Source organism: Lethenteron reissneri, chromosome 43 (genome assembly GCF_015708825.2).
Source record: "Lethenteron reissneri isolate LAM-NWPU_2019-01 chromosome 43, ASM1570882v1, whole genome shotgun sequence".
In the NCBI taxonomy this organism is placed as follows: domain Eukaryota; kingdom Metazoa; phylum Chordata; class Hyperoartia; order Petromyzontiformes; family Petromyzontidae; genus Lethenteron; species Lethenteron reissneri.
The window spans coordinates 9,933,844-9,959,915 of record NC_083821.1 but is presented as its reverse complement, the minus strand read 5'-3'; the positions used below and the strand labels follow the sequence as shown (position 1 = coordinate 9,959,915).

The 26,072-nt window shown below is 43.9% G+C and overlaps 1 protein-coding gene across 2 annotated transcripts in view; it reads left to right on the top strand.

Moving 5' to 3' along the window:
• The window catches only part of LOC133353404 (CUB and sushi domain-containing protein 3-like), a 634,534-nt gene that overhangs the window by 363,852 nt on the left and 244,610 nt on the right, over nucleotides 1-26,072 (top strand). For both annotated transcript variants that reach the window (XM_061569655.1, XM_061569654.1), the window contains exons 17-21: nucleotides 933-1,120; nucleotides 8,448-8,636; nucleotides 17,375-17,491; nucleotides 20,253-20,471; nucleotides 22,179-22,367. In XM_061569655.1, coding sequence (XP_061425639.1) covers nucleotides 933-1,120; nucleotides 8,448-8,636; nucleotides 17,375-17,491; nucleotides 20,253-20,471; nucleotides 22,179-22,367 — 902 coding nt within the window. The remainder of the gene's footprint in view (nucleotides 1-932; nucleotides 1,121-8,447; nucleotides 8,637-17,374; nucleotides 17,492-20,252; nucleotides 20,472-22,178; nucleotides 22,368-26,072) is intronic.

The window sequence follows — 26,072 nt, the reverse complement described above, 5'->3', positions numbered from 1 at the left end:
AGAAGAGAAGGTTATTGCGGGGAGTTCTAGTCCGTTTTGTTGTGGGTCTGTGGGCCACGTACGGCAGGCTCAAGACAAGGTGGTGGGTCGGATTTTCCTCCATGCGGTGCCCGGTAGTTGTGTTTGATGAAAACGACATTTCGCAAGGCTGGAAATGGCCCCTTCATCATTAAAGTTAGACGTTTGGAATGGCACATGACAGGGTGGAAAAGGGCAGGTTACCAAGACCAGTATTGAAGTGCGTACCCAGCGCTTACTGGTCCTTGTCTTACCTTTGAGTGCACCTGTATTGGGGGGTGCAAAAAATGTAATGGCAGAATGGGGTTAACAATTTGGAAAATCGTACTAGACCACGATGGGAAGCATTGTATTTATAAACACGAAGGCAATATCGTCGTGAGCAGGACATGTGTGCAGGGTGGAGAAGAGCACGGCCTGCTGAGGCAGATATTATGGTACGGGGAGGCTCGCAATGAAAGGGAAAGACATGGAACCAGATGGTGGCAGCAATGCACCATGAGAGCTGAACATGGGGGTGTGGTTGTCACCTGTGTACGCGGGGAATACCTAAAAGCCGCATTGTGATTGTGAGACTGAGAACAGATCTAGGAGTTTGGATGCTCCTAGATCTATCTGGGAGCTGACCCCACAACAAGGAGATGGCTTGGAAGCAAGGTCCAGTAAATGGTAACGCGACTGTAACAACATATGAAGATTAGGTCGGCATCAGCTGTGCAACAGTTACAGGGTTTGGCCAAAGGGAGGAGGTGATGGTGACGTTTGATGGCATCAACAAACAATGGCGGCGGCAACCTCTTGAGACCTTAACTGCTCGCGATAGTGTTTTGTTTGTTTGTTACAATTGGCTCATTCCGTTAACGCGATCGTCTTCCCCGTTGCCTGTGGTGGTGGGGGTGGCGATGGCGGATCAGGTTCCAGACGGAGCTCAACTACGACATGCTGGCGGTGCACGACGGCGTGTCGGCGGTGGCGCCTCTGCTCGGCGTGTTCCACGGCACCCAGGTGCCGCCCTTCTTGGTCAGCAGTGCCAACTACCTCTACCTGCTGTTCACCACCGACGGCAGCCACTCCAATGTGGGCTTCCAGCTCCGCTACGAGCGTGAGTCCCTCTGGGTTGCTCGCACCGACCTCGCTCTCCCACAAAACGTCGCTCGCAATAAAAAAAAATAGCCCGTTGGTGATGCGCTGTAGATTTCCCACGCGGCAAGCCACTTCATTGGGTTCGATTCCGACCCTGACGCATACTGTGTATTTGGAGTTTGCATGTTCTCCCGGTGGTCGGGTGGATTTTTCTCCGAGTTTTCCGGTTTTCCCCTCCACATTTATGAACATGTGTTGAGAATATTTGGCTCCTGTAAATTTCCACATGATAAACTACTTCGTTGAACTATCATTTGTGACCAGGTTGCTTCTGAAAAATAAGCTAATGGCTCAGTGGGCCTTACCTGGTAAAATAAAAATAGTAGTTGTACGATGGACATAATCAATTCGCTACACTACCCTTGTACATTAAGCAGTCCCACTCTTTCACCTCCTTTCCTTTCCTGTCTTAAAGCCTCACGTCTTCTCCTTCAGCTATTCTCTTCCTCTTCCCTCACCCCTCCACTCCTTCCAATCCCTCGCCTGCCCCTTCCGTGATCCCGAAGGAACCCCTCTGTCGCTGTCACTAATTTCTCAATCCCTGTGTGTATGTTCTGTGCCATCTGCATCATTCCATTCGGTCACCATTTTGTAAGCTATGCCCAGCGCCTTGAGCGAAGGTGCTCTATAAATATAAATTAGATTTGAGAAGCCATAATACGTGTTGAACTTAAGAGAAGGCAGTTTAATCGCGGGTGGCTGCATGGATACGATCTTAGGATCTCAGCAGTGCCAGCCCAGCACAATGACCTCTGAACCCACCCAGCCAGGCACTCATTGCTGTGTGGAATTTTAAACGTCAGTTTTTTTTTGTAAAATGCTATTCGTGGCAGTGAATTTTTTTTTTGTTTGGCGAGGTGCAGCTGCTTGGTGCCATGGCAATAGTTGCAAGGCCTCACAGTTAAGCTAGCTTACGACGTGGTGTACAATATAGGCATAAATTGCTCACAATAAACACATTCCTGCGGAGGGAGCTGGTAGGAACTCTGGGTTGCTCGGTCAATGGCCAGGGTCAACGGCGGCGTGGTGTATTTCGCAAATATGCACGACTGTGAGGGCGGGCACAAGCCGGCGTGAGTAGGTTAAACGTTGAGTTTTATAAGGGCACCACGGGGTGACCAGCCCCTCCCCACCCCCCACCCAGCCCCACCCTCCCCACCCAGCCCCTCCCCACCCAGCCCCTCCCTCCCCACCCAGCCCCTCCCTGTACGACAGACGGACAGACACAATAATCCCCTGTGGGTTGGTGGAACCAGGAGGTTCCTACCAGTATAATGGAATGACCTATTGAAGGATCTGAAGTGGGAGATGTCAATTGTTACATTGGTGGATTGCAGCGGCGAGACTCAGCATGATATCTATGAAGAAGCAAAAAGCCTGAAATAATGCAAATGAGAATTAATGTAAATGGAAATTCTTTTCCGCGCAACTTATTTCCATTAACATGTTAATTATTCCTTGTTTGAGCGGTTTTTAACACACGTTATGTCTTGCAACACTGTTACATTTAAGTCACATGCTGCTCATAAAATATTCAGAGCTAAGCTGCTACTTATGAACAAATATATGGACGCAGTTTTACATATCTTTTATATGCATTTTAACGTCTCCTCATCACAGTATTTTACTGATATCGTTGTAGTTAAATCAATACCACTCGGATGTATTTCATAATACAATCCTAAAGGATTACTCTGATAATTATCCAGAGTACATCAAATCCATGTACGTGCGGTTAGGGGAGGCAGGGGAGGCAGAGCCTCAACTGTCATACTCCAATAAAAATATCTGTTACGAAAAATAAAAAATTCTAAAATAAGAAAAATATTAATATTTTCCCACTGATCCGTGATATAAATGTCATTAATGTATGATTCGTCAAAATCGCCAAATTTGCGCTGCAATTGCAGGGAGAGACGAGAGGCGAGGAGGCAGCTGCGAGCTCAGCCTCCCCTCTGATTGCGTAACCCCTCAGAAACTGGATGTAGCGCGGGCAATATGCGTGTGCCTGTTACTATCTCTCTGTATGTCACCAATGTAATAATTACAATGGTGACATATTTTGACTATAAAAAGTATTGGAAGCATATAGAAATGTCATTTAGAACACATATCAGTGGAAAAATCTAAATATTTTATAATTTTCATTGGTGTATGACAGGTGAGGCTCTGCCTCCGCTGCCTCCCCTGACCGCACATCCCTGATCAAATCCACTAATTTTCGTCATGGCCGCAGGAGCTTCTGCTTGCATTGATAATAATGAAATATTGACAAATATGTTCTCAGTCGAAGCAACGAAAAAAAACGCCGTCAAGAGGTTACAGGACTAAGTGATTTAAGATTATATATATTGGTCTTTTTTCATCTGAATGCATTCCAATTATGCGCTGCAGGCATACTGTTATGAGATGAAGCGTTCATTATGGGAAATCGTGCACAGCGTTGCACATTGCGTGTCAGAGAATTTATTCAGTTTTTATATATTTTTTTCCCTCACAGAACTTATGAAAAATGCTTTAAGTGGCCCTTTTGAAAATGCTCACAGCTGGTATTCAGCCAAATTAACCTCGAAAGCAAATGGAATGTTTGTGCGCGTGCGTGTATATATATGTTGGGAGCGATAGTGTAGCGGTTAGCGCTGCACTACGAAACCGGCGACCTGAGTTCAATTCCTGCTCGCGGCCAACACCAGTGACGATTATCTGAACCAGTCATGGGCTTCCCCTAGGTCGACTCAGCCTCAAATGAGTACTTGGCGCGGTGTGTAAACATCGCCACTTGGCAGACAAAGACGGTCTAGCGTGGTGCTGGCCACCCACTCCCACGTGTGCCATGCCTGCCTTCATAGGTGATTGCTAACAACAATTGCCCCAACAGTCTGTTCAGGCTATATGGGGGGATCTGCGTCTTTGTTTTGTTTCTAATAAAGGCAGAGGAGTGGTAGTGTAGCGGTCAGCCCGCTACGATATGACCCAGACGACCATACAAAGCTCTGGATCTTCTCGGCCACAGTTATACCCCCCGATCTCTATGCTCGTGAGACGTGGAGCACTATATTAAGGAACAGTTGCGCCGGTTTGCAACATTCAGGCTCGCCTGTCTAAGATCCATTCTGGGTTTAAACCAGGCTGAATTGTGGGTGGAACTCATAGATTTTTTGAAAGATTGGACTTGCCAATGACTGGTAGCAGCAGTGTCAAGATTGGCCTCTGTGGAGGAAGCTGCTGCGGGAGTTGGAGACAGTCACCCTACAACAACAACGGAGGGCATAGGAGCGATGCTCACAACAGCGAGCGGAGTGCCGGGCGGCTAAAATGAAAACAGTTGTCACAGTGAGGAGCAGAGTTGGTGCATCTGCCAGTCATGTTAGTCAGCCAACCCATAGCACCTGGGTCTGTTCCGTGACATCCGATTAGCGCGGTTAGCTACATACGGTGCAAAAGACGTTCAACACAATACCTTTTGCCAGTGGGCCTTCGACACTTTACATGGCCTCAAAATGCACCTAGTGTGACACAAGCGCCATCGCAACGGCATCACCACTTAGTGGTGAATGGCGCTTGCTGTTGTTGTTGTTATGCTTACAGTCAGGACTGAAACCATGACTTGTACTGAGCGACACTTGTGAATCAGATTGAATCACACTTGGTTATCTGGATTCGAACCCATGTTTCAGTTCCTCTGATGTCTGAGCAACTTATAAACACATCCTCATCTTAATAGTTGATTGATTTTAGACCGATATTTGTTTTTTTTACCCTTCTATCTGGCAACGAAACTGACACCTTTTTTTACAAGGAGTCATGTTTGCATAGACCACAATACCTGCAGTCATAATGCAACTTCAATGACAGTGCATACATTATCAGAGTTATGTTTTTTGTTTGCATTATGACTGCAGGTATTGTGGTCTATGCAAACATGACTCCTTGTAAAAGAAAAAGGTGTCAGTTTTGTTGCCAGATAGAAGGGTAAAAAAACAATTATCATATTTTTTACTGGCAAATGAGGTTCCAATGGTGATTTTAGACCTTCAACTGAATTCAAATGTGCGTTTGAAAATGAATGGGTTTTCTTAGCTTGAAGAGTTAAAAGGAAATATATTTCAGTCCCTCGTGTTGTTTTACTCAATTAGCAGAATCGCATATATTTTTATTTTAACTCACATTTTTCCATCCCAAAAAACACATTGCTCGAGTTAATAACACCTCCGGATAATGGAGCATCCAGACCAAAAAAATTGGATGGCTTAAGCATTCGAGAGACAAAATCTGAAATATTTTTTTATTTGGAATGCCACTTAAATTCTTCATTATGTTTTTTTACCCGTAAAAAAAAATCATTTTTTCGTTTAAAAAGTCTGACTTCAAAAATAACAACGAAAATGAGTCAATTCAAAGTGCATAGTTGTTCAAATGAGCTTTAGATGGTATGACAAGCCATTTTGTTCACAGGAGACAATAACGTGGTACCAATTTTATTGACCCGACACGGATGATGTGCCAAGGTGACCCTCAATTGTGATTTGACTGTTGTCTGTGCCTGCTCACCTGTTTTAAATAAAAAATATAAAATTCCAAGTATAGTAAACAGTGGTGTACATATAAATACAAATAAAGTAGAACCTCGGAGATCGAATGCACCGGTGTTCGAACGATATTTCCGAACATTTTTTGCCCTGGAAACCGAACGAAATGCGGAGGTCGAACGGTCAATCACAACTTGAAAGAACCTGTACGGCTGAGACGCGTATGGCCAGCGTGCATGACGCTTGCCCAGACAAAGGTTTTACCACCTCCTCCTCCTCACCACCTTCCACTCAAGCCATCAACTCTCCTTACTACAGCTAAAGTGAAGTTCAATGTTCTTTTATTTCATTTATTCCATATATTAATTCATTTATTCCATTTATTTATTGCGTTTCTTGTTTTTTGTATGATTTTATGCATGTAATTACTGTAAACTTTGTGTAAAAATGCTTTATAATGAGATAATTGCTTGTATCTGGAACTAATTAATGTCATTTACATTCATTCTTATGAGGAAAATTAATTCGGTGTTCGAACGTATAGGTGTTCGAATGGCCTTCTGGAACGAATTAAGTTCGATCTCCGGGGTACCACTGTAAAAATTCACATCCCTTTAATTCACTGCTGGATGAAGGCCCACCCAATGGGCATTGTTTGACCACACTTCACTACAATTGGCCAGTGCCGATTAGACGAAGGAGAAGGACCACAGAACCGGATGAGATATTGCTCACCATCGATTTTAGCCATGGCCGCAAAATTGAAGACAGGGAGCCAGCTTCGTAGTGTGGCACGCTCACCACCCCAACGTTGTGCTGCACTACCGCTTATCTCTATTGTATACCGTGCATGCTGCACCGATCGCGTGAGTGAATGCCTCTTTTTGGTCGTTGCTTTTAATGGTTTGACGATTCTTTATTGAGAGGGACGCAGTGAATGCCTCTTAATATATATATATATTTTAAATCTATACGTGCAAAGCATACTCATTAAAAACACTCGCACGTGTTCATTTGCATCGCGTGCAAATTATCTCATTTTCGGGCATCTGGTGGCAGGTGACTTGGTGCCAATAAATAAAAAAACGCTCGGGTTTTTAATGCTGCCCGCCAAAGTGCATTGCCACGGGGCACAGAGGCCGTGCCGTTGTGCGTACATTGCAAGGCTCCCTTTGGCAGGGGAATCCGATAGCTATCTAATGTAAGTGCGCTCTCGCCATTATTCATCTTTTCAGAAGCATTTTCGTAAAAAAAAAAGAGGGAGGATACAACGGCTCTTGTCTCAGGGCCGAATGTGATGTCTGCAACTCGCGTGCTACATTCGATGGGCTTCGAGCCAATTCCAATGCAATACAAATTTCAGCCGAGGTTCCGTATTCCAATCTGACCCTATTCAAATATGTATTGTTTGAGTTTGAAAAAAGCACAACAAATGTACGCGAATCGCTTCGACAGTGCTGGAGTGCAGGCCACATGGATAGCCACCACTGACCGGATGAACGGTATTCGAGGTGGCTGTCCCAAGTGTACAACTACACGAGCTGATGTATAATGTTATCGTCCTTTGTCCATTGCATAAATAACACATTGACATCCTGTCCCGACTAGATAAGAATCTTACTGCGTGATATCGTGTTTTGCCAATTGTTCATGAGCAGGATCCTTATAATCGGCATCATCAATAATCAGCAGGAGCAGCAATAGCAACAACAACAGCATCCACATCAAACCTATCATGATCAACAACAACAGCAGCATCCACATCAAGCGTATCGTTATTATGATCAACAACAACAACAGCAATCGGCTTCAGCAGTAATCATCTATCATAAGTCGCAGAAACAGAAGTATTATGAGCATAATTATAATCATCATTCTTCTGGAATCATATCAAATCTTGGCGGGAAGTTAACAATTGTTGTCCTTATCCTAGACCAGTCCCTGCTATAAGAATGTGGATTGTCCATAACTGACCATGCGCCACTTTTGGGCTGTATATAATTTTGCTGTCGATGAGGACATATCCATTATTATGTTTACTCAGCCTATGCATGACCATTAAAGGAGCAGCAACAGCAGTCGCATGCGTGGGTGAGTGGCTGTGGCAGTGGTAGCTTAGCGGTCAGCACACAGCGCTAAGAACCCAGTGATGCGGGTTCGATTCCTGCTCACGGCCAACAACACCAATGGGGAATATCTGAACCGGTCCTGGGCCTCCCCTAGGTCGACTCAGCCTCAAATGAGGACCTGGTGTGGTGTATAAACATCGCCACTGGGGAGAATAAGGCAGTCGGGCATAGTGCTGGCCATCCACCCCCTCGTGTGCCGTGCCACACTTCATAGGTGCTCACTAACAACAGTCGCCCCAACAGTCTGTTAAGCCTGTGGTTTTTGCAGTTGCATTTGGAGAAGTAAACCGTAGTGGGGCGTGTCTATGTGCACCCAGGTGCATGTGTGAGTGAGTGACTGTGCTGGCCACTCAACTAATAACACCTGGGTATTTCCCATGACCTGCCAGTAAGCCTTCCACACTTCCCGTGGCCGCAACGTGCACTGAAGCCTGGCGGCACGAGTGCTGTGGTGATGTGACCGCCACTTAGTGGTGAGTGGCAGCGACGGCTGTTGTTGTTGTTGTGCCGGTCGACCCACCTCGTGCTGTACCGGCCTTCATAGGCGCCACTTGCTTAACAGCAAATCGCCCCAACAGTCTGTTAAGGCTACATGTGTGGGGGGCGGAATCTTTGTCCTCTGTCGCAGGTGTGACCTGGGACTCTCACTCGTGCCCGGACCCCGGAGTTCCCGTGAGCGGCTCGCGTCACGGCGACAACTTCTCGGTGGGGGCCTCGGTGGAGATCGAGTGTGAGCCGGGCTACACGCTGAGCCAGGGGGAGCCCCTCACCTGCGAGGAGAACAACCAGTGGACCCACCCGTTGCCGCTCTGCGAAGGTGAGCAGAGCCAGCGGGGGGGGGAAAGCCATGCGAAGGGATGTATGTCTTTGTGTGTATGTTGACACTTCTTTCCCACCGTACGTCGATAACCATGCTAATCGGAGGCACGGGCGGGGGCGGGAGTCAACAAACTAAACACAAAAAGCAGTTTTAGAGAAATTAAATGTCACTCTTGATTTAAAAGTTCATAGCTCCAGTGGCTTCCTAATATCGGAAGAGCGTTCCAGACGGCCACAGAAGCGAATCCGAAATTAGTTATCACCCGAAACACCACGTCAAAACCAAAAAAAGCATAAACATGCACTCACAAAAATAAAGTGGTCCAATTGAATGTCTCGGAAAACAAATACCACATTAAACAGATTATGTTGGTGTAAAGCAATGGAAGTCTTGGAGTTAAGGCTGACCAACAATCCAAACCTGACACATAGGTTGGCTTTCGCCACCAATGTTGCGATTCGTCATTAGTTCCGTGTGTTGGGTTTGATCGTCGTGTAAGTACGAATGTCAATTTCTTAACGATAACGCTTCGCCACCCGGCAGCCAATCGAATCAAGTTGTCACGTGGAGAAATATGCAAATTGATTTGGTGTATCAGCAGCAAACCAGGATGTTGAAAGGCACCCAAGGTCTTAATACGTTTATGTACAACGTTTCGCTGGAGATTATAGCCAGCATCATCAGGTGTTAACTAAAGCTCGGCTCTAACGTGAACGAACTTCCTGCTTTGGGTTCTTACTTTATTTTTTCACATTATACTGACACGATAAAACCCAAAAGGAACGAATTATGAATCAATGTAACGCTTGTTGCGTTTGCATGATGCGGATGTTCAAAGATGTATCTCTGTCATGAATTTATTTGCTTTCATATACCGAAATAATATTATTCTGAACGAAAAAAAAATATCGGACAACAACTTAAACGTTCGCAATGAGGCATGGAAAGATGTGTGCTTGGAATCACGTTGATAGCTAAGAAGAGGAACGCGCGGATGTTTAAGCATGCGTAGGTCATTGGCATCATCCGACCTCTTCAGGGTAGTGCCTCGGGCTTGGGTCGGACACGTCGCTCAAAGGAACGATGGACGGTGGTAAAGAATACTAATGGAGTGACCACCAAGGGCTGGGACGCATCCAAAGCACGTCCACAGAGGAGATGGAGCGATGGAATCAGTTTGCGTGCCGGTGCAAGGGTGGATTTCAGCATCGTGGGAGTGTGAGAGATGGTGGCGGCGTGGGCTACGCTTGGGGGAGGCTTTCATCCAGAAGTGGATTGACCATTGTCTGTCGAACATCATGCTTACCGTCCTATGATTATGTTAATAATGGAATGAACTAAACTACTATTTTTATTTAACCAAGTAAGGCCCTCTGAGCTATATAGCTCTATTTCCACTCTAAACGCATGTTTCTAAATGTGGACGGAAAAATCGGAAGGGCCGGTGAAAAATCCAAGGGACCACGGGGAGAGACGTCAAAATTTCAAATTCACAGGTGTCAGGGTAGGGGTCGAATCCACGACCTCCTGTATACGAGCCGAAGTAGTTAACATCCCGCCACCGTGGCGCCCATTTCAAATAATATCATCGTGGTGGCCATACTATTTCCATTGCCACTCTGTGTCAAAGAATGGCACCAAAAAATTTACACGTTCATGTGCGTGAGACGCCAGGAGTGGCTTTGTCATGGAGACATTGGCCCCTGCATGGGCAATGTGGAATTTCCGCCAATGGTTTCGAGCCACCAATGTCAATGAGCATTTCCCATTGCTTGTGTGAGCGTGCCGGGAAAGCGACTTCCATATGCTTCCTCAGGGTATCCGTAAGTGGGTTTGTAATTCCACAGGCCCTTGTGGGCATGAAACCCTCAAATAAATCAATGCTGGTGCTTCAAAAAGTTATCGCATTGTTAATAAAGCGAGGGAGTTCTTGTAAGATAACACCTGCGGTACAATATGGTTACATCGGTGTATAAATGAAACGGCTGTGAATTGTTTAGAATGATTGTAATATGAATGCGCTTCAAAGTGTATTATTATTTTCAATCACTCGTATGATCGTGGTCATTATATTTAACGTGTGCTTCTTTTGCTCATAGATGAATTCCTCTCGTAAGTAAAAAAAAACAAATGACACATTTTAAGTGACAAATGCGTGTCCACTTTCATCAGCTTTGAGCATTGAGCAATTTTACCACTTTAGCCAGACAACGATGACTCCGGAATCTGCTCGCCCATCCATTAGTGAGATGTATGTGACATTAATGGCTGGTTTAGTCTTTTTTGCACGGCAGTAATAATTGGCAATGAAATCTACAGTGTTTTCATACATAATCGCCAAAAGATAAAGATTATCCGTATAGCCTTCATAGCGAGGGCCTATGAATGCCGGCACAGCACACGAAGGGGGGGGGGGGGGAGTGGTGTGGCCAGCACCATGCCCAGTCGCCTTTGTTTCCCCAGTGGTGATGTTTACACACCGCACCAGGTACTCATTTGAGGCTAAATCGACCAAGAGGAGGCCAGGGACCAGTTCAGATAATCGTCACTGGTATTGGCCGTGGGCGGGAATTGATCTCGGGTCACCGAGTTCGAAGCGCAGTGAACGACACTACCGCCTCTGCACATACATGCACACGCACAAGAACCCATGTATGCTCACATAAATTAATGCACACATACATGCATGCATAAGAGAAATGTGTACATACATGAACGCATGCACAAGTATAGAGAGAGATATTATCCAGAAAAATCTCTAGGCACAATCTGAGTAGATTGTATTTATGACAGATGTAAATTATGATAAAACATACTCATGTGTGAAGCACATCAGAGCCATAACTTAAACTAATAGAGTCTAGGTTTTGAATAATGATCGCCTTCATGAATGATTTTCGTAAGGGCTCAATTTTTTTGGAGAAATAAAATCCATCCTTTCCTTGTACGTTAAATACAAACTAAATCAACCACAGCTGATTTATTTAAACGATTCCCAAGGACAGAAAACACTTTGGGGTATCAAAATTTCTAAGACTGATTTTCTTACCCGCTTGGTCTTAGGCTTTGTCGAACGTAGAACGCCCCATGAGTTGACTTCACACAAACAACAAAAAAAACACTTCTTTAAGATTCACTACAATCCTCTGTCAATCCACGGCTGCCTTGAGGACCTAACCACAACGCGCGGATCTTGGGGGCATTCGACCATACTCGTCAGTTGAAGGGATGCTAACTACGGTGGGTTTACGCTACGGCCCGTAGTTTCGGGTTGCATGCCACAGTCGCACTGCTCTGGCTCGTGTCTTTAATTCTCCATTCACGAAGGAGATTTGGTGCATCGGCCTGTTGATGTTTCTATGCGGTTGATGGTTACACCACCGGTGTCTTCGAGGGCGGAATGTCAGAGCCACGGATGTGTGATGTTGGGTTCTCTAATGAGGTCTTTATTCCAATGATGATGATGATGATTAGAGACATTTCCTCCCCTGTACAGCTATACTTGGTGACTGACCCTAAGTTGTGTGTTCTGCCACAGTACCACTGGACCGGATTTTACTCCTCGTTTGTCAAAATAGTCAACATATTCATCGTTATTACTAGTAATGTTTCCACAGTTTTTTTTAAATAAATGTAAACATTTTAACACGTAGGCTTTCGCGACCAATGTTATTCATAATCAACGATTTTTGGGTTTAGATCGCGTTTATTTATAAATGTGTCGTAACCCTCCACCACCCGACACGGCCAATCAGTAAAAATGTGTCACGTTGACAAAGACAAATAGTTCACTGCTTTAGCCCACCGGTGTGTTGAAGCAACAACATTTACAATTTGAGTACGACGTTTCGCTGGTAATTGCAATCAGCATCATCGGGCAATTCGCCAGAATGGTGAGGCTCTCCTGTGTCTCCCGTTCTTATATAGAGCAGCAGCAGGGTGACGTCATCATTAACTCATCAGGTGCAAAGATTCAAGGGGGGAGTGATTGTAATTATATACTAGATTAGTAATCAGGCTATTGTTACGATGCGAGTTGTAGATTAGTAATCATTTGGAATGTGTTTTATTGTGATTATGCTACATTAGTAATCAGTTAGTGGTTGTTTCCCTTATAAGTAATTGTAATGTATCTTATTTAATAATACGCTTCCAGGCCGCACTAAGCCTATAGCTGTCTGAGCGATTAAAGTTATTTCTGTTTCTCTCAATTTCAATCGATTCTCTAATTAGTCTTTGCCAGTAGTAACTAGTTTTACACAACACTTCCACGTTGTCAAAATCAATTGAGTGTCCCTGTTGGCATGCATGTTCTGCTACTGCCGATAGTTGTGTTTGTGATAGTTTAATATTTCTCTGGTGTTCTTTTAGTCTTACACTAACGTTACGCCCTGTCTGTCCAATATAGCATCTGCCACATACACAATTAATCCGATATACACCTTCTGTTGATAATTTAGGTAATTCGTCTTTAGTGCACGTTACTAGTTGTTGAATTTTGTGTACTGTACCAAATCTTACTGTAATGTTTTGCTTTTGCAAAACACGGGCTAATTTATCAGTCACTCCTGAGATAAATGGTATTTTTATTGTTTTAATAATCTGATCGCTTTCAGCAGTGTTGCTTTGCGATCGTGATTTGGCTTTTAGTGCTCTGTTAATTTGAGCATTATTGTAGCCATTCTGTCTTAGTGCTTCTTTAACATGTTTAATCTCTCTCACTAGACTTTCACCATCTGACACTGTTTTAGCCCGATGTATTAGCGTCTTGATAAGAGAGGATTTCTGAGCTGGGTGATGATGCGAATCTGCATTCAGATAGGCATCAGTGTGCGTTGGCTTTCTGTAAACGCTGTGTGTTATTTTACCGTTTGGGCCATGCCCAAGTAAAATATCCAGGAACGGGAGTGTGTTATTCACCTCCATTTCCATGGTGAACTGAATGGCCGGGTTTTGTGCATTGAGATGATTTAGAAAATCGTTAAGTGTATCTTTACCATGTGGCCAGACAACCAAAGTGTCATCCACATATCTAAACCAAAAGGATGGTTTTAATGTGCTCGAGGCAAGTGCTCTGGTTTCAAAGTTTTCCATGTACAAATTTGCTATAGCAGGAGATAAAGGAGAGCCCATTGCTGCTCCCTCCCTTTGTTTAAAGAATTCGCCTCTCCATAAGAAGTAAGTGTTATTTAAACAATGGTCTGCGAGTTTCGGAATATCTTTTGGTAAACCTGTATTCTTTACCAGTGTATCAAGTAATTTAAGCGACTCGCTCACTGGAACCTTAGTGAATAGCGAAATCACATCAAAACTCACCAAAATATCATTAGGGTTAAGTTTAATATCTTTGATCATATTCACAAGATGTTCTGAATTTCTTATGAATGATGATGTCCTACCGATGTAAGGCTGAATTTGTTTAGTTACATATTTTGCTAATTTATAGGTGGCAGAGCCAATTGTACTGACTATAGGTCGTAAAGGGATGCCGACTTTATGGATCTTTGGTAGCCCATACAGTCTAGGTGGTTTTGAAGCCCTTGGCTTCATTAGGAATTGCTCATTTTTTGGGATTAATGAATTTGCAATGAATGCAGTAGTCTTACGTTCCAAAGTATTAGTTGGATCTCGTTTAATTTTAATGTAGGTACTTTCCTCTAATAAATCTTTAATTTTATTATCATAATCGGCTCGTGACATCACTACTGTAGTGCGGCCCTTGTCAGCTGCTAGGATTTGAATATCTTTGTTTCGAAGGTAATACCAAACGCAGTTAAAATAACACATCACATAAAGTCTTCTAAGGCTAACAAAATACTACACAAAGCTAGCGAATTATTATTAATAGAGAGAATACAACACAACAGGAGTGAATTATCCAACATTTCTGAATCGCTAAAGCATTTACATTTAAATATAAGCAATAGTGTGTCCATGCATGATTGGAATATAATCGATACTATAACACAACAATCGGCTGATAATGTGTTTAATCTAACAAATGCTAACCAAATTAACAAATTTTCTAGACTTTACAATAAACAAATCCCTATTAAAAACGAACAATTTGAAAACAAAACCGTAATGAACTTGACTAACACTGATTTAACCACTGACATGATTTCTGTCCTTTCTAAAGGCCTTAACTTTGCCGTTACGACACATTTATAAATAAACGCGATCTAAACCCAAAAATCGTTGATTATAAATGTAAACATTCAATGAAAACAATCTCTACTTGTTGTTACCCATAATGTATTGCACCACCAATGTATTAATATTATATGAATATACACACATAGTTGTTAATTTGTTGCAACAGGTTGTTTGGTCGGGAAAAGTCAGTGAGGAATTAAACAAATATATTTTTTTCTGGGTCATTCCCCTGAATGGGCCATATAGCAAGGCATCATAAATCACAGAGAACGTATCACCAGACCATTCACAAACACTTTAAATAATTCCTTGTAGCATCTTTTTTTTTATTTCACTCGAGCATAATTGGACACAGAGGAATGCCTTGCAATGTTTGCAGATAGTTTAATTGTACACACAGTGAATTAATCTGCACAAAAAATGGCGTTCTGTGGGAACATTTGGAAATGAATGTAATGTGTATGTTGTTAAAGATCAAACAAACTCATTAAGAACCATGACATACTCAGTTGCGTTTCCCAAAAAATAAAGGCTGGCTTTGCTGCTGGTTAGTCATTAATATTTCAGCTCAGTAAATTTGCCCTGATTGTGAGGCATCTCACCAATCCCGGTGGCGAGATGTTAACTACCTCGCATTGTATACACGAGGTTGTGGGTTCGATCTCGACCCAGACACCTGCTGTATATTTGGAAATTGCATGAAGTCACCGTGGTCGTATGGATTTTTCTCCAGGTCCTCCGGTTTTCCCCTCCACATTCAGAAACATTCGTTTAAAGTATTTGGCTGCAATACACGTGATAGGCCACTTCGTTGATATATTATTTGTGGCCAGGTCGCTTCTGAAAAATAGCTGCATAGCTAAGTGGGCCTTACCTGGTGAAATAAGACATTGTTTAGTTTTAGTTTAGATTGCCTCAATGCCAGGGCCGGTTTCTTCATTAGGGCGATTGGGCGACGCACCACCAATGTCATTCAACCACAGAGTCACGCTAGCCGTTACTGTGCCTCTGGATATAGTTCAATCAGCGTCATGTCACGTTCTGTGGAGTACCGCCTCTTTTTGGGATTTTTCACTCTGGCTGAGAATCGCCCAGAGTGTTCCCATAGACTTACATTCAAAGATGATTTTATTCGAACGACGGGCGCTCCAATGCATTCTCTATGGCTTCCGGGAGGGCTCGTACTAACGTGCTTACGTCATCATACGTAAACACGTTTCAGTCAACAATATTATTTGTCGCCACCTAGTGGAATCTTTAATTAAAGAAACTGAGTGGATTGTAATAATAGTGAGTATATAAACAAACAGGATGTATTGTAAGAGTCACTTTATTTTTCATTAATATTAAAGAAGTGAAGTTACCTTTACATGCTTAAGCTGTTAATTTATCCATTGCATGGGTGGACCTTATCCTTATCAATCATCCAGACATTTGCCCCCCCTGAGAGATTTTGCAGGAGCCGCCACTGCTCAATGCACCGGCGAACATTGAGACTGTGCTCATCTCTGTTAGGGAACCTAAACTCACGGTTATTTCTTCCACATTCGTGACTCAGTAGCCAGTCTATTCTGAGCACAACAAAGTGTCAAACATCCCGGGCAGCGTTCTCATCGTGAGCTGTGTACTATCGGCACAGCACAAATAGCTTGATAAATTAATGCAACAATTTTTTTTGCAAAGCTTCCACTGAATGGCAGCTTGGCCCATGCACTCTGTAAATCCCGCGTGTCTTTAAAATAGGTGGACAGCAACCTTGCTTTTGTAAATAAAATAAAAGTTTCGGTTTATTGATGCTTTATATGGAACAACGTGTATGCTGGAATTTAACAGACGTCACATCGAGTTATTTAGAGGTGAGAGCCAATTGCGAGGGAGATCTGTGTTGAAAAGAACCTGTGAGACGTAACAGAATCACAATCTTTATTTATCCTGGAGAAATCTGATGAGCTTCGAAGCTCTGTTTCACAGATCTCCAGTCGGGGCAGGTCAGCAAGTTACAACAACAGAATATAAACAACATATGTGAAAAGAAACATGTGATAATATTTAAAGTCGTGATGGGGTGGTTTCAGTTTTTTTTTCAGTTTCATTTATTTGGTACAGCCCTGTGAGCCATTCGGCTCTTGAATCGGGTGCAACCGCAACAAACAAAAAACAAAAACATGAACAAGAAAACATCTTAAAGTGGAACGCTGTCTTTCCGATAGCTCTGTTTCTTCACCTGAGGACGGCTGCTTGTGTTGTGGCCGAAACGTCGTGATAATTTTTATTTTATTATCTTTTATTTTTTATATTTTATTATTTCCCTTCTACGTGACTTTACCGAAAGAACCAAGAAGATGAATCCCTGCAGTCACGAAGGCTTTAAATCGAAATCCTAAAGTGACTATGCGCAAACAGAAAAATCCAGGAAAAAACTGCAAAAAAAAATATTCCAGAAAAAAAGCACCATAATATATATGGTATAGCAGTATCAGTGTCATTTATTCCTTGATCTTAAGTTCTGATATACTACCATGCTTAAATGTCATATTGCTGTTTGTGATACCCTGATGATTTTGTTTGTTTAATTTCAGCGCTGTGTGGTGGCTACACCCAGGCATCAAAGGGAACCATTTTGTCCCCAAGGTTTCCTGACTTCTACCAAAATTCTCTCAACTGCACATGGACGGTGGAGGTGTCTCATGGGAAAGGTAACGCACTTCACCCCACTGGGCAGTACTGTGGGTAGATCACTTGTATGTATGTGTGTTTAAAAAGACTCCCTGAAGAAGTCCCTCACTGCTTGCTGCATCGATCACCGTCAGTGGGCAACACAAGCAGCTGATCGCAACTCCTGGCGGCACACAGTCCACCAGGCCACCTCCTTCTTCGAAGATACCCGCAGGGCCCGTATGGAGGACAAAAGGAGAAGGAGGAAGAACCGTGATCCCTCAGCACCCATCCCAGATGAGACCTTCACTTGCAGCTGTTGTGGCAGGACCTGCCTGTCCCGCATAGGCCTCTTCAGCCACCAGCGTGCCTGCAGAAGACGTGGATGTCCTTCCTAGATCTTCGTTCGCGAAGCCAAGCCATGATGATGATGTGTGTTTAACTTCTTTCGCAACGTATCTTGCCAACCGTGCTCATCGGAGGTGCGGGGGAAGGTGAACAAACTAAACGCAGAGACTGTCTTTGCTCTACGAACCCCGCCGGCCCGAGTTTGATTCCCGCTGACGATCAGCAGCAGTGGCGATTATCTGAACTGATCCAGGGCCTCCCCTAGGTCGACTCGGCCTTAAATGAGTACCTGGTGTGATGTGGAAACATCGGCACTGTGGTGCTGGCTACCCACCCCCTCGTGTACCGTTCCAGCCTTCATAGGTGCTCGCTAACAGCACTTGCTTATCTAGTTAACCCTTCACTTGCTTCACACATGTGTCTGACAAACCTCAAAAATTTAGATTTGTACGGAAAGGTAAACTAAGTTGGTGCCCGTCTATTAATGCTGAGCTGGCAAATATAAAAACTGAGATTTGTACAGGAAGCTTAACTTACGTTAGTGTTTGCCTATTAATTTTGACCTGTCCAACAAATGGAGCTGTAATTGGACCTGAGCAAGTACTCGACTCCCAAAGATGATCACAAAAGGTTGAGAGTTCACATTTCAGCCGAGGGGTGTCTCTGTCAATCATCTTTCTGGAGGTTCAACAAAGTGGTTACATCTTTCTAAGAAGTTCATAGTGGTCAGAATATGGATGGCCTGGCTCCCAACATGGTAATAATGTGGAATTTACCTGAATTTGGATCAAAAGTAGGAGATGGCCCATGTATGCATGGAGTGACCAGGAGTGGCCATAACCATCTTTCCTTCTAATAATGTCCACTTACCCCTAACATTTGCGATTTTCATATTCACCTCTTTTTGCTCTATATAACGTTTAGTAGTTGAGCAAATAGGACATGGTTTGAGTTTTGCATTGTTTTCTGCAGTATATTGATGGAAAATTTAGTGGATAGTGAGTGCTTTTTCACAAGGCAAGCATAGAAAGCGTAGCACGTTGGCTTGACAACAGAGACAAGGATTTGGCATTTGGCAACACCTGTTGTTTGTTCACGCTGGGCTTTTTATCGCCAAATATGTGAGTGTCATGTGCAAAATTCCTTTTTATTCTTCACACTGCAAAGAAAAAACTTGCATTGCACAGCTTAACAATATTCAGTCCTCCATTCTCAGTGTGTGTGTTTATGGGAGCAGTGGCATAGCGGTTATTTTGTTCTGCATTCTAATCCCAGCGATGCAGGTTTTCTCTATTGATTATTTTTGCCTTGCGAAACCCATTTGGCAGTCGTTATTTGAACTCAGCGTAGGATAATGTCGAGGCTTTTTCAGCATACAATGCGGTACGTTTCACAACATCAACGCATTCGTAGAGGGAGACAAATGTGTCTGTAGATGAGGGTTTTTTTGAGTAAGCGTACATCGCTACCACCTCGGTTAGGATCAAGAGCTGAGCTGGAGTGAAATTATGCCCTCTTGGAGTCATAAATGATGGGTTAATATCATCCCATCAAATAGTTTTAACACCTAATCGATGAGTCATTGGGTAGCGTATATCTCCCTTATGAATCCTAAACCATTGGTGAAATCTCCACATTCCCATGGCAAGGTCCGCTTTTCCATATGACACCCATATATTTACTTTTAAAATGTTGGTTTTCATTATTTTGGACAAGGATATTTGATAGGCTGAGTCAGTCCCTCCAAGACTATTCTACATTCCCAAGGCAGGATCCCCCATGCTATTATCAGCGTCGACTTACTGCAAAGGGCGATTCATTTGAGGATCACAGTTGACCCCTGACCGGGATATTACCTTGGAACATTACAATTGTGAAGAAACTCAAAGCATTAATCAATAACTCTGCCTTTTACCTTGCTGATCTCGTCAAGGAGCATAAAGCGTTAGGCGAACACCGGTCATCCTCGCAGCGGCTTTTGATTAGCCATCGAACTAAGACGGTCACTGCATCGCGGGGTTTCTGATGCACTTCTGCGGCTGTCTGGAATGCTCTTCCGATATTAGGAAGCCATTGGAGCAATGCACTTTTAAATTTAGATTGAAGACTCAGTTCTTTAAAACTGTTTTTTGTCTTTTTTTTATCCTTCCCCAGCACCTCCGATTAGCACAGCTGCCAATAAATGGTGCGAAAGATCAACATTAAGAGGCCCTTGTTCATAGCATTCCAACCACAGTGCAACCCGGCAGGATTACACCATCTTCATCAAAAGTGTCTCATTGTGTCAAATGAGCATATGTCTCTGCTGCGGGGGGTGGGGGAGGCATGGCCTTCACTGGACGGAGGCCTCCCGTGTAGTGACACCCGTTTGAACAGACGATAGGGCGTTCGGTGGCGGTCTCTCACGGCAGGCCCCCGACACCTGCCCCCTTTCCCCTCCCCCGTACCTCGCAGGTGTGGAGTTCACCTTCCATACGTTCCACCTGGAGAGCCAGCACGACTACCTGCTCATCACCGAGAACGACAGCTTTTCCCAGCCCGTGGCACGGCTGGCCGGCTCGGGCCTGCCAGCCCCCCTCCGCGCCGGCCTGCACACCAGCAACCCCCGTGTGCAGCTGCGCTTTGTCTCCGACTTCTCGATGGCCTACGAGGGCTTCAACGTCACCTTCCGGGGTGAGCGCCGTGGCTCTGCTGCCACTCGAGGCCTCTGCGGTGAATCCGCAGGCGTCAACTCGACGTTTGAGTTTCGGGAAGTGAGGCTGGACATTGGACGATGATGATTGATTTAAGCTCATAATCTTCCTATTGAATGCTATGATGATAATATTCATAAGCTGGTGCCCATTGATCAGTTTTTTTTTCTCAGCACTGAATGCAGTCAACCCAATGAGCACAGTTGGCTGCGTACGGTGTGATAGAAGTTCAACATACATACATATATACATTGATCACGTCCAAGATTAAATGCTGTCCGGTACACATCTCGGTTAAAATACATACGGTGAAAGTGTTTCCCTGCTCTAAGGAGCAATGCACCAATGCGCATTGCCAGGCTTCTGAGCCTGTGGTAGGGATTCCACATTCGCTTGGCAGGGGTTCTACAAAGACAGAACATAATTATCGTATGCAAATATAAAGTTTAAGCATTCCACAGTCGCAGTGTTTCAAAATCCGAAGCATTGTAGATTATGGCTGCTCCAGAACTAGAGTTTAGCAAAAAATACTAATCTCTGAGTTGGGGGGTGGGGGTGTTAATTAAAAGTATTCCCATCGGATAGAAAAGAAGAAGCTAGTGAATTGCGAAGCAATGTTTATGGTGGCGGGAGAAAAACAGATCGAATCCACGTGCCCTCGCACAGAACATCCGCACCTGTGAACTCCATCATCGCCGTTGTCGTCTTAACACGTTTACATTTTTTACATACGCACATGTTTACTCGCTCGTGGCTCTGCGCTCTTTACGTGGCACAAACAGTGCCCACGACGAGGATAGCATTGCACGCGAATGGGTTTACGTGACTGGATAAAATAGAAAACCATAACATTCGTGAAACACTTAGGTGTAAACTAAAACCAAATTGGCGGAAAAGTAAAAAAAAATGCACGCAGTACTAAATATAAAATGTGTATTAAATATAATCTGCAAAACAAACATTAAGTTTTAAACTTTTAGTAGCAAAGTTTTTCAGAAAATCTATTACAACAGTGACAAATTGTAATAAAAATGTGTTCAAACCAAATGTTGCAGATTTGGTGCTGCTGCTGTACTTGCGAATTGTATGAGTTTGCATAAAACATTTCCACTTATTCTTTGTAGTCTGCACAGGGCGCTTGGGTTGGTGGAAGCATTTTAAGTTGTGCATGCGGAGAATTCTAGGAAGCTCATGGCGTGATAGGTTACACAACTTAGAAATACATAATAGAACAAAGTGGGGAAACATTGTCGGCATATTAAGGCAGATATGGTTGAGTGATGGGGGTTCACATGTACAGGACGCGAAGGCTTTGCGTTTGGAGTCGCAGCTGGAAGCCAATGACAAAAGAGACCTCGAGCCGGATGGTGGTGATGAGATTGCAAAACAGACTTAGAAGGTCAGGCGAACGACGCAACAAGGGTGAGATCCAAAGATATGCTTGTCCTTCAAGAGCAGCTGTCAGATATGCTGGTCCTTGAAGATTACCCTCAGCATGACAAATTAGAAACCCTAAAAGACAGATGATGGTGATGATGAGGTCAACATTTGCATGCTCTGGCAGGAGGAACCAACGGTCGCGAAAGGCACGTTTTTTAATGGCATTGTTGGCAATGATCGCGATGACCGTCCCTCCTCTCCCCCCTGACTTTTTGTTCCTTATACCGTGACCGACGACCAAAATCAGAGTACGACCTGGAGCCGTGCGACGATCCCGGCATGCCTCCGTACGGCCGCCACTCGGGCGACAGCTTCCTGGTGGGCGACGCGCTGGCCTTCGAGTGCTCGCCGGGCTACCGGCTCGAGGGCTCGCCACGCCTCGTGTGCCTCGGGGGCAGCCGCAGGGTCTGGAGCGCTCCACTCCCAAGGTGTGTGGGTAGGTGGTCACCAGCTTCATTCCTTTGCCCGCACGACTCACAGCTGTTCGGGGGGAGAGCGCGTGTGCAAGGCTCTCCTGACGCGCGAAAACATTGCCATACGATAGTTCGCTCCGGGGCTACACCGCTCCCAGTGCCGCGACGCTAGCCATGATACCGACGCGTATTCCGTATTTCTCCGGATTATAAGACTCGCTTTTTGACACGTATTATAAATCAAAACAAAAGCTGGGGGGTGGGGGTGTGCGCCTCTTTTTCCTGAGCATCTCAACCCACTGGAGAATGCGGTGATAGTATGGCCAGAACAGGTTTAGAGGCTTTACGGCTCCGCTGCTCAAATGGTCGATGGGGGGGGGGGGGGGGTTGCACTCATGTGTGTTGGTCGCCCAGAGATTGTGGTGAAAATTCCACATGTGTATGGGCAAGGGGGTGGTTTGGGGGAGCCAAGTCTACCCATGGCATTACCCGTGTAATGCACACCTCTCCATGTGTATTGTGTAGACTTACACACGAAGAGGTACACATTCTATTGACCCCAGAGAAATAATGGGTTGAGTTGACCCCATGGAATTACCCGTGTAATGCGTATCTCTTTGTGTGTAATGTGTTGAACTACACACGAAGAGGTACACATTCTATTAACCAAAGAGGGATCATGGGCTCTTAACCCCCCGATCCAGATTTGAATTTATACAATATGATTGCGAGTTTGAAGAAGAAAATGTATTTTTACTCGAGGAATCCTGAAAGCTATGAAGATATTTTTCACAGATATCCACTCAGGGCGGTGAAGAAGTATCGAGTTAAGCAACCTAACTAGAGTCCTCCGAGGCAGTTCTCTACCATACTTACCAAATCCCCTTTAAACCCTTTTGCCATAGACCGATTTTCAAAGCGTATAAAATTTTTGAAAAATATATTTGAGCGGCAATATTTTTTTTTTTAATCATCAGCCTTCCGCTTAAAATTGTAGGATTGTCAAGTGCGCTTTAACACTACAACCGGACAACACTGGAGTCAGAATGAAAGTGGCCATTATGCCATTGGTACGATACGATGGATACGACGCTTATATTACGATGGTCGTGAACAGAGCAGGTGTGGCCATAACACAGCACGAGCAAATCTTACTGGCTGGAACACTTTCTGTTCGGTGACGTACCCAGCGGCTATTGAGAGTGAGATTTGGTCCATTTCCATGAAGAATTCCCATGAGAAGTAATATTTGGCGGCATGTGAACCCATGCCTCTGCAGCTGCACATTATTTAACCAAATTGCACTACTTTATTTCTCAGGGTGTAGCTTGCTGGCCGATGAGATATGGCTGCGTGAGTTCAACTTCTGTGACCTTATATCGGTGGCATTGGTATCTGAACCGTTTGCACTCCTCTATCTCCACCAGTTCAGCGTGGTGAAGTATGGTTTAACAATCTTTTTGGGTCTTTCAGTAAAGTCACGTAGATAGGTTCACATTAATAAAAATAAAACAAACAAAAACCACCACGTTTCGATCACAACACAAGCGATTTTTTTTCTTTTCTCCTGATGACGATCGCTTGTGTTGTGATCGAAACGTCGTGTTTTTTGTTTATTTCATTTGTATTAATTTGAACCTATCTACGTTTCTTTACCGAAAGACCCAAAACATTTGAATTCCTGCTGTCACGAAAGCTTTATGTCAAGATTTATGGTTTAACAACCCCACCGATTGACGTGGTGTGGGAAAGCTTTCATCCAGCAGTGGATCAATCAAAGCTTATTTTTTTAAAGAAATGTGTTTATCATATTTTGGTATACAAGCTGCAACACCACGCACACACCAACTATAACACATTCAATGTGATCACTATAATACCACCACGTAAAACAACGATGCTTCCTCTTTACAGAAACAGCAGGTGTCACGCACGCTCACACTAAACATTAAAATTCATTTAAACATCATGAATATAGTTATATATTTGTAACTGAACAATTTTACCCTTTCTTAACCACATTGTAAAACGTATTATGAATTTCCTATCGAGCAGAGCACATTTAATAGCAATAATAGATACATATGATCGTTTCACTCTTCACACAGATACAGTTTGCCTCTGAATTGTTTTCATAAGCACAAACCTCATAGTTCGTATTAATGCCATTCACAAGTACATTTCACATTTCTTTTTTCCAAAAAGATTCAAGAACCAGATTGCTCTTGTATTATTTTCCACTGGTTTAAAGTATCTGTTCACAAGCTATTTTATTAAATAAGGCTACTGTGACTGTGTCTATGATACTGTCTCTTAAAAGTGATATGCATGACAATGGTGATACGGGCACAGACATATCAGAAGCTCTGGAAGGGTTGGACCTCTGACGAGGCCTGGTTCATCAGGTGGCCATGTCCAACCACTGAAATGTGAGCACGTATCTGGTTTTAATTAACCCGTGGTTAAACCGGGGTCTCAAGTGTAGCCGTCGGTGACTAAACACACAACAAAACATAAACAGTCGTGCCGATCCTCTTGAGCCCAGCATTGAGGTCTAATTATAATTAGCTTCAATGTTGTGTCGGAAGTGATAATTTTCCCTTATGCACAACATTGAAGGGATAATTATACCTTAGACACAACATTGGAGCACTCTATCCGAACTAAGGAGGCGTGCTAACAGCCAGATACAAATGCATACGTGTCTCCCCGTACGGTTTACCTGTATTCTTGTACAGGGAAATTGAGTGTTCGGGTCCATATGGTTTACAACCGTTTCAATACTGGCAAACAAAATGAATGTCTATTTGTCTGTGTTTCTCCCTTGTGATGGGACTTTGTAGGATGAATGCTGAGATTTATAAAGGTGCAGGGTGTGACCAATAAGGTCTGAATTGGTCTGTAATAAGGTAGGCACTGATAAGGGGTTACCAGTTATGTAAATGTGTGTATGCCATAAACAAATTATATTACAGGGCATCCGAAATAACATCATCTCTTATTCAAGAATTGCAGTTAGACTGCAGTTTGAGCTGCATGGTTAAAATGTTGGCGAGATATTCCTTTATTTATAGTTCAAGCTGCTGTCTCATAATAATAATAATAAAAAAAATGGATCACACGTATCTGGACACCCTTCATGGTACGTAAGAAGGTGTCTTAAAACAACCAACCTCAGCAGGAATCCCACCCAGCATGCGTTTGCATGCAAGGATGACATCACCGATCTTACGCACCATCTCGGGGCTTTATTGTGCCGGCCTAAAGTGAAGATGACACAATGTTGGCCCTTGTTGATCTGGTGGCGGATGACACCTGGCACATTGCGTGAAGAGGTGCCATCTTGGTTTTGTGTTGGGGAAGCTAATTCAATTGATTCCAGAAGCAGTTCTGTGGCGTCGGTCTTCAAAGGCAACGTCAAGGTAAACGCACGCATCACTGGATAGAACACAAGCTACGTAGAAGAATAGCTAATGGCTTAATAAGCATGACAGCAAAAAACTAACCATTGTCTAGAGAGAATAGACGATTACCCTATACACTGGTCTGTGTGTGCATGCTTTGTGTGTCTGTGTTTATGTATGCGGCGAGAGGTGGGTAGATTTGTGAGTGCATGTGTACATGCGTTTGTGTGGGGAGCGGTGGTGTAGCGGTTAGCGTGCTCTGCTACAAACCCGGCTACCCGAGTTCGATTCCCGCTCACGACCAACACCATGGACGATTATCTG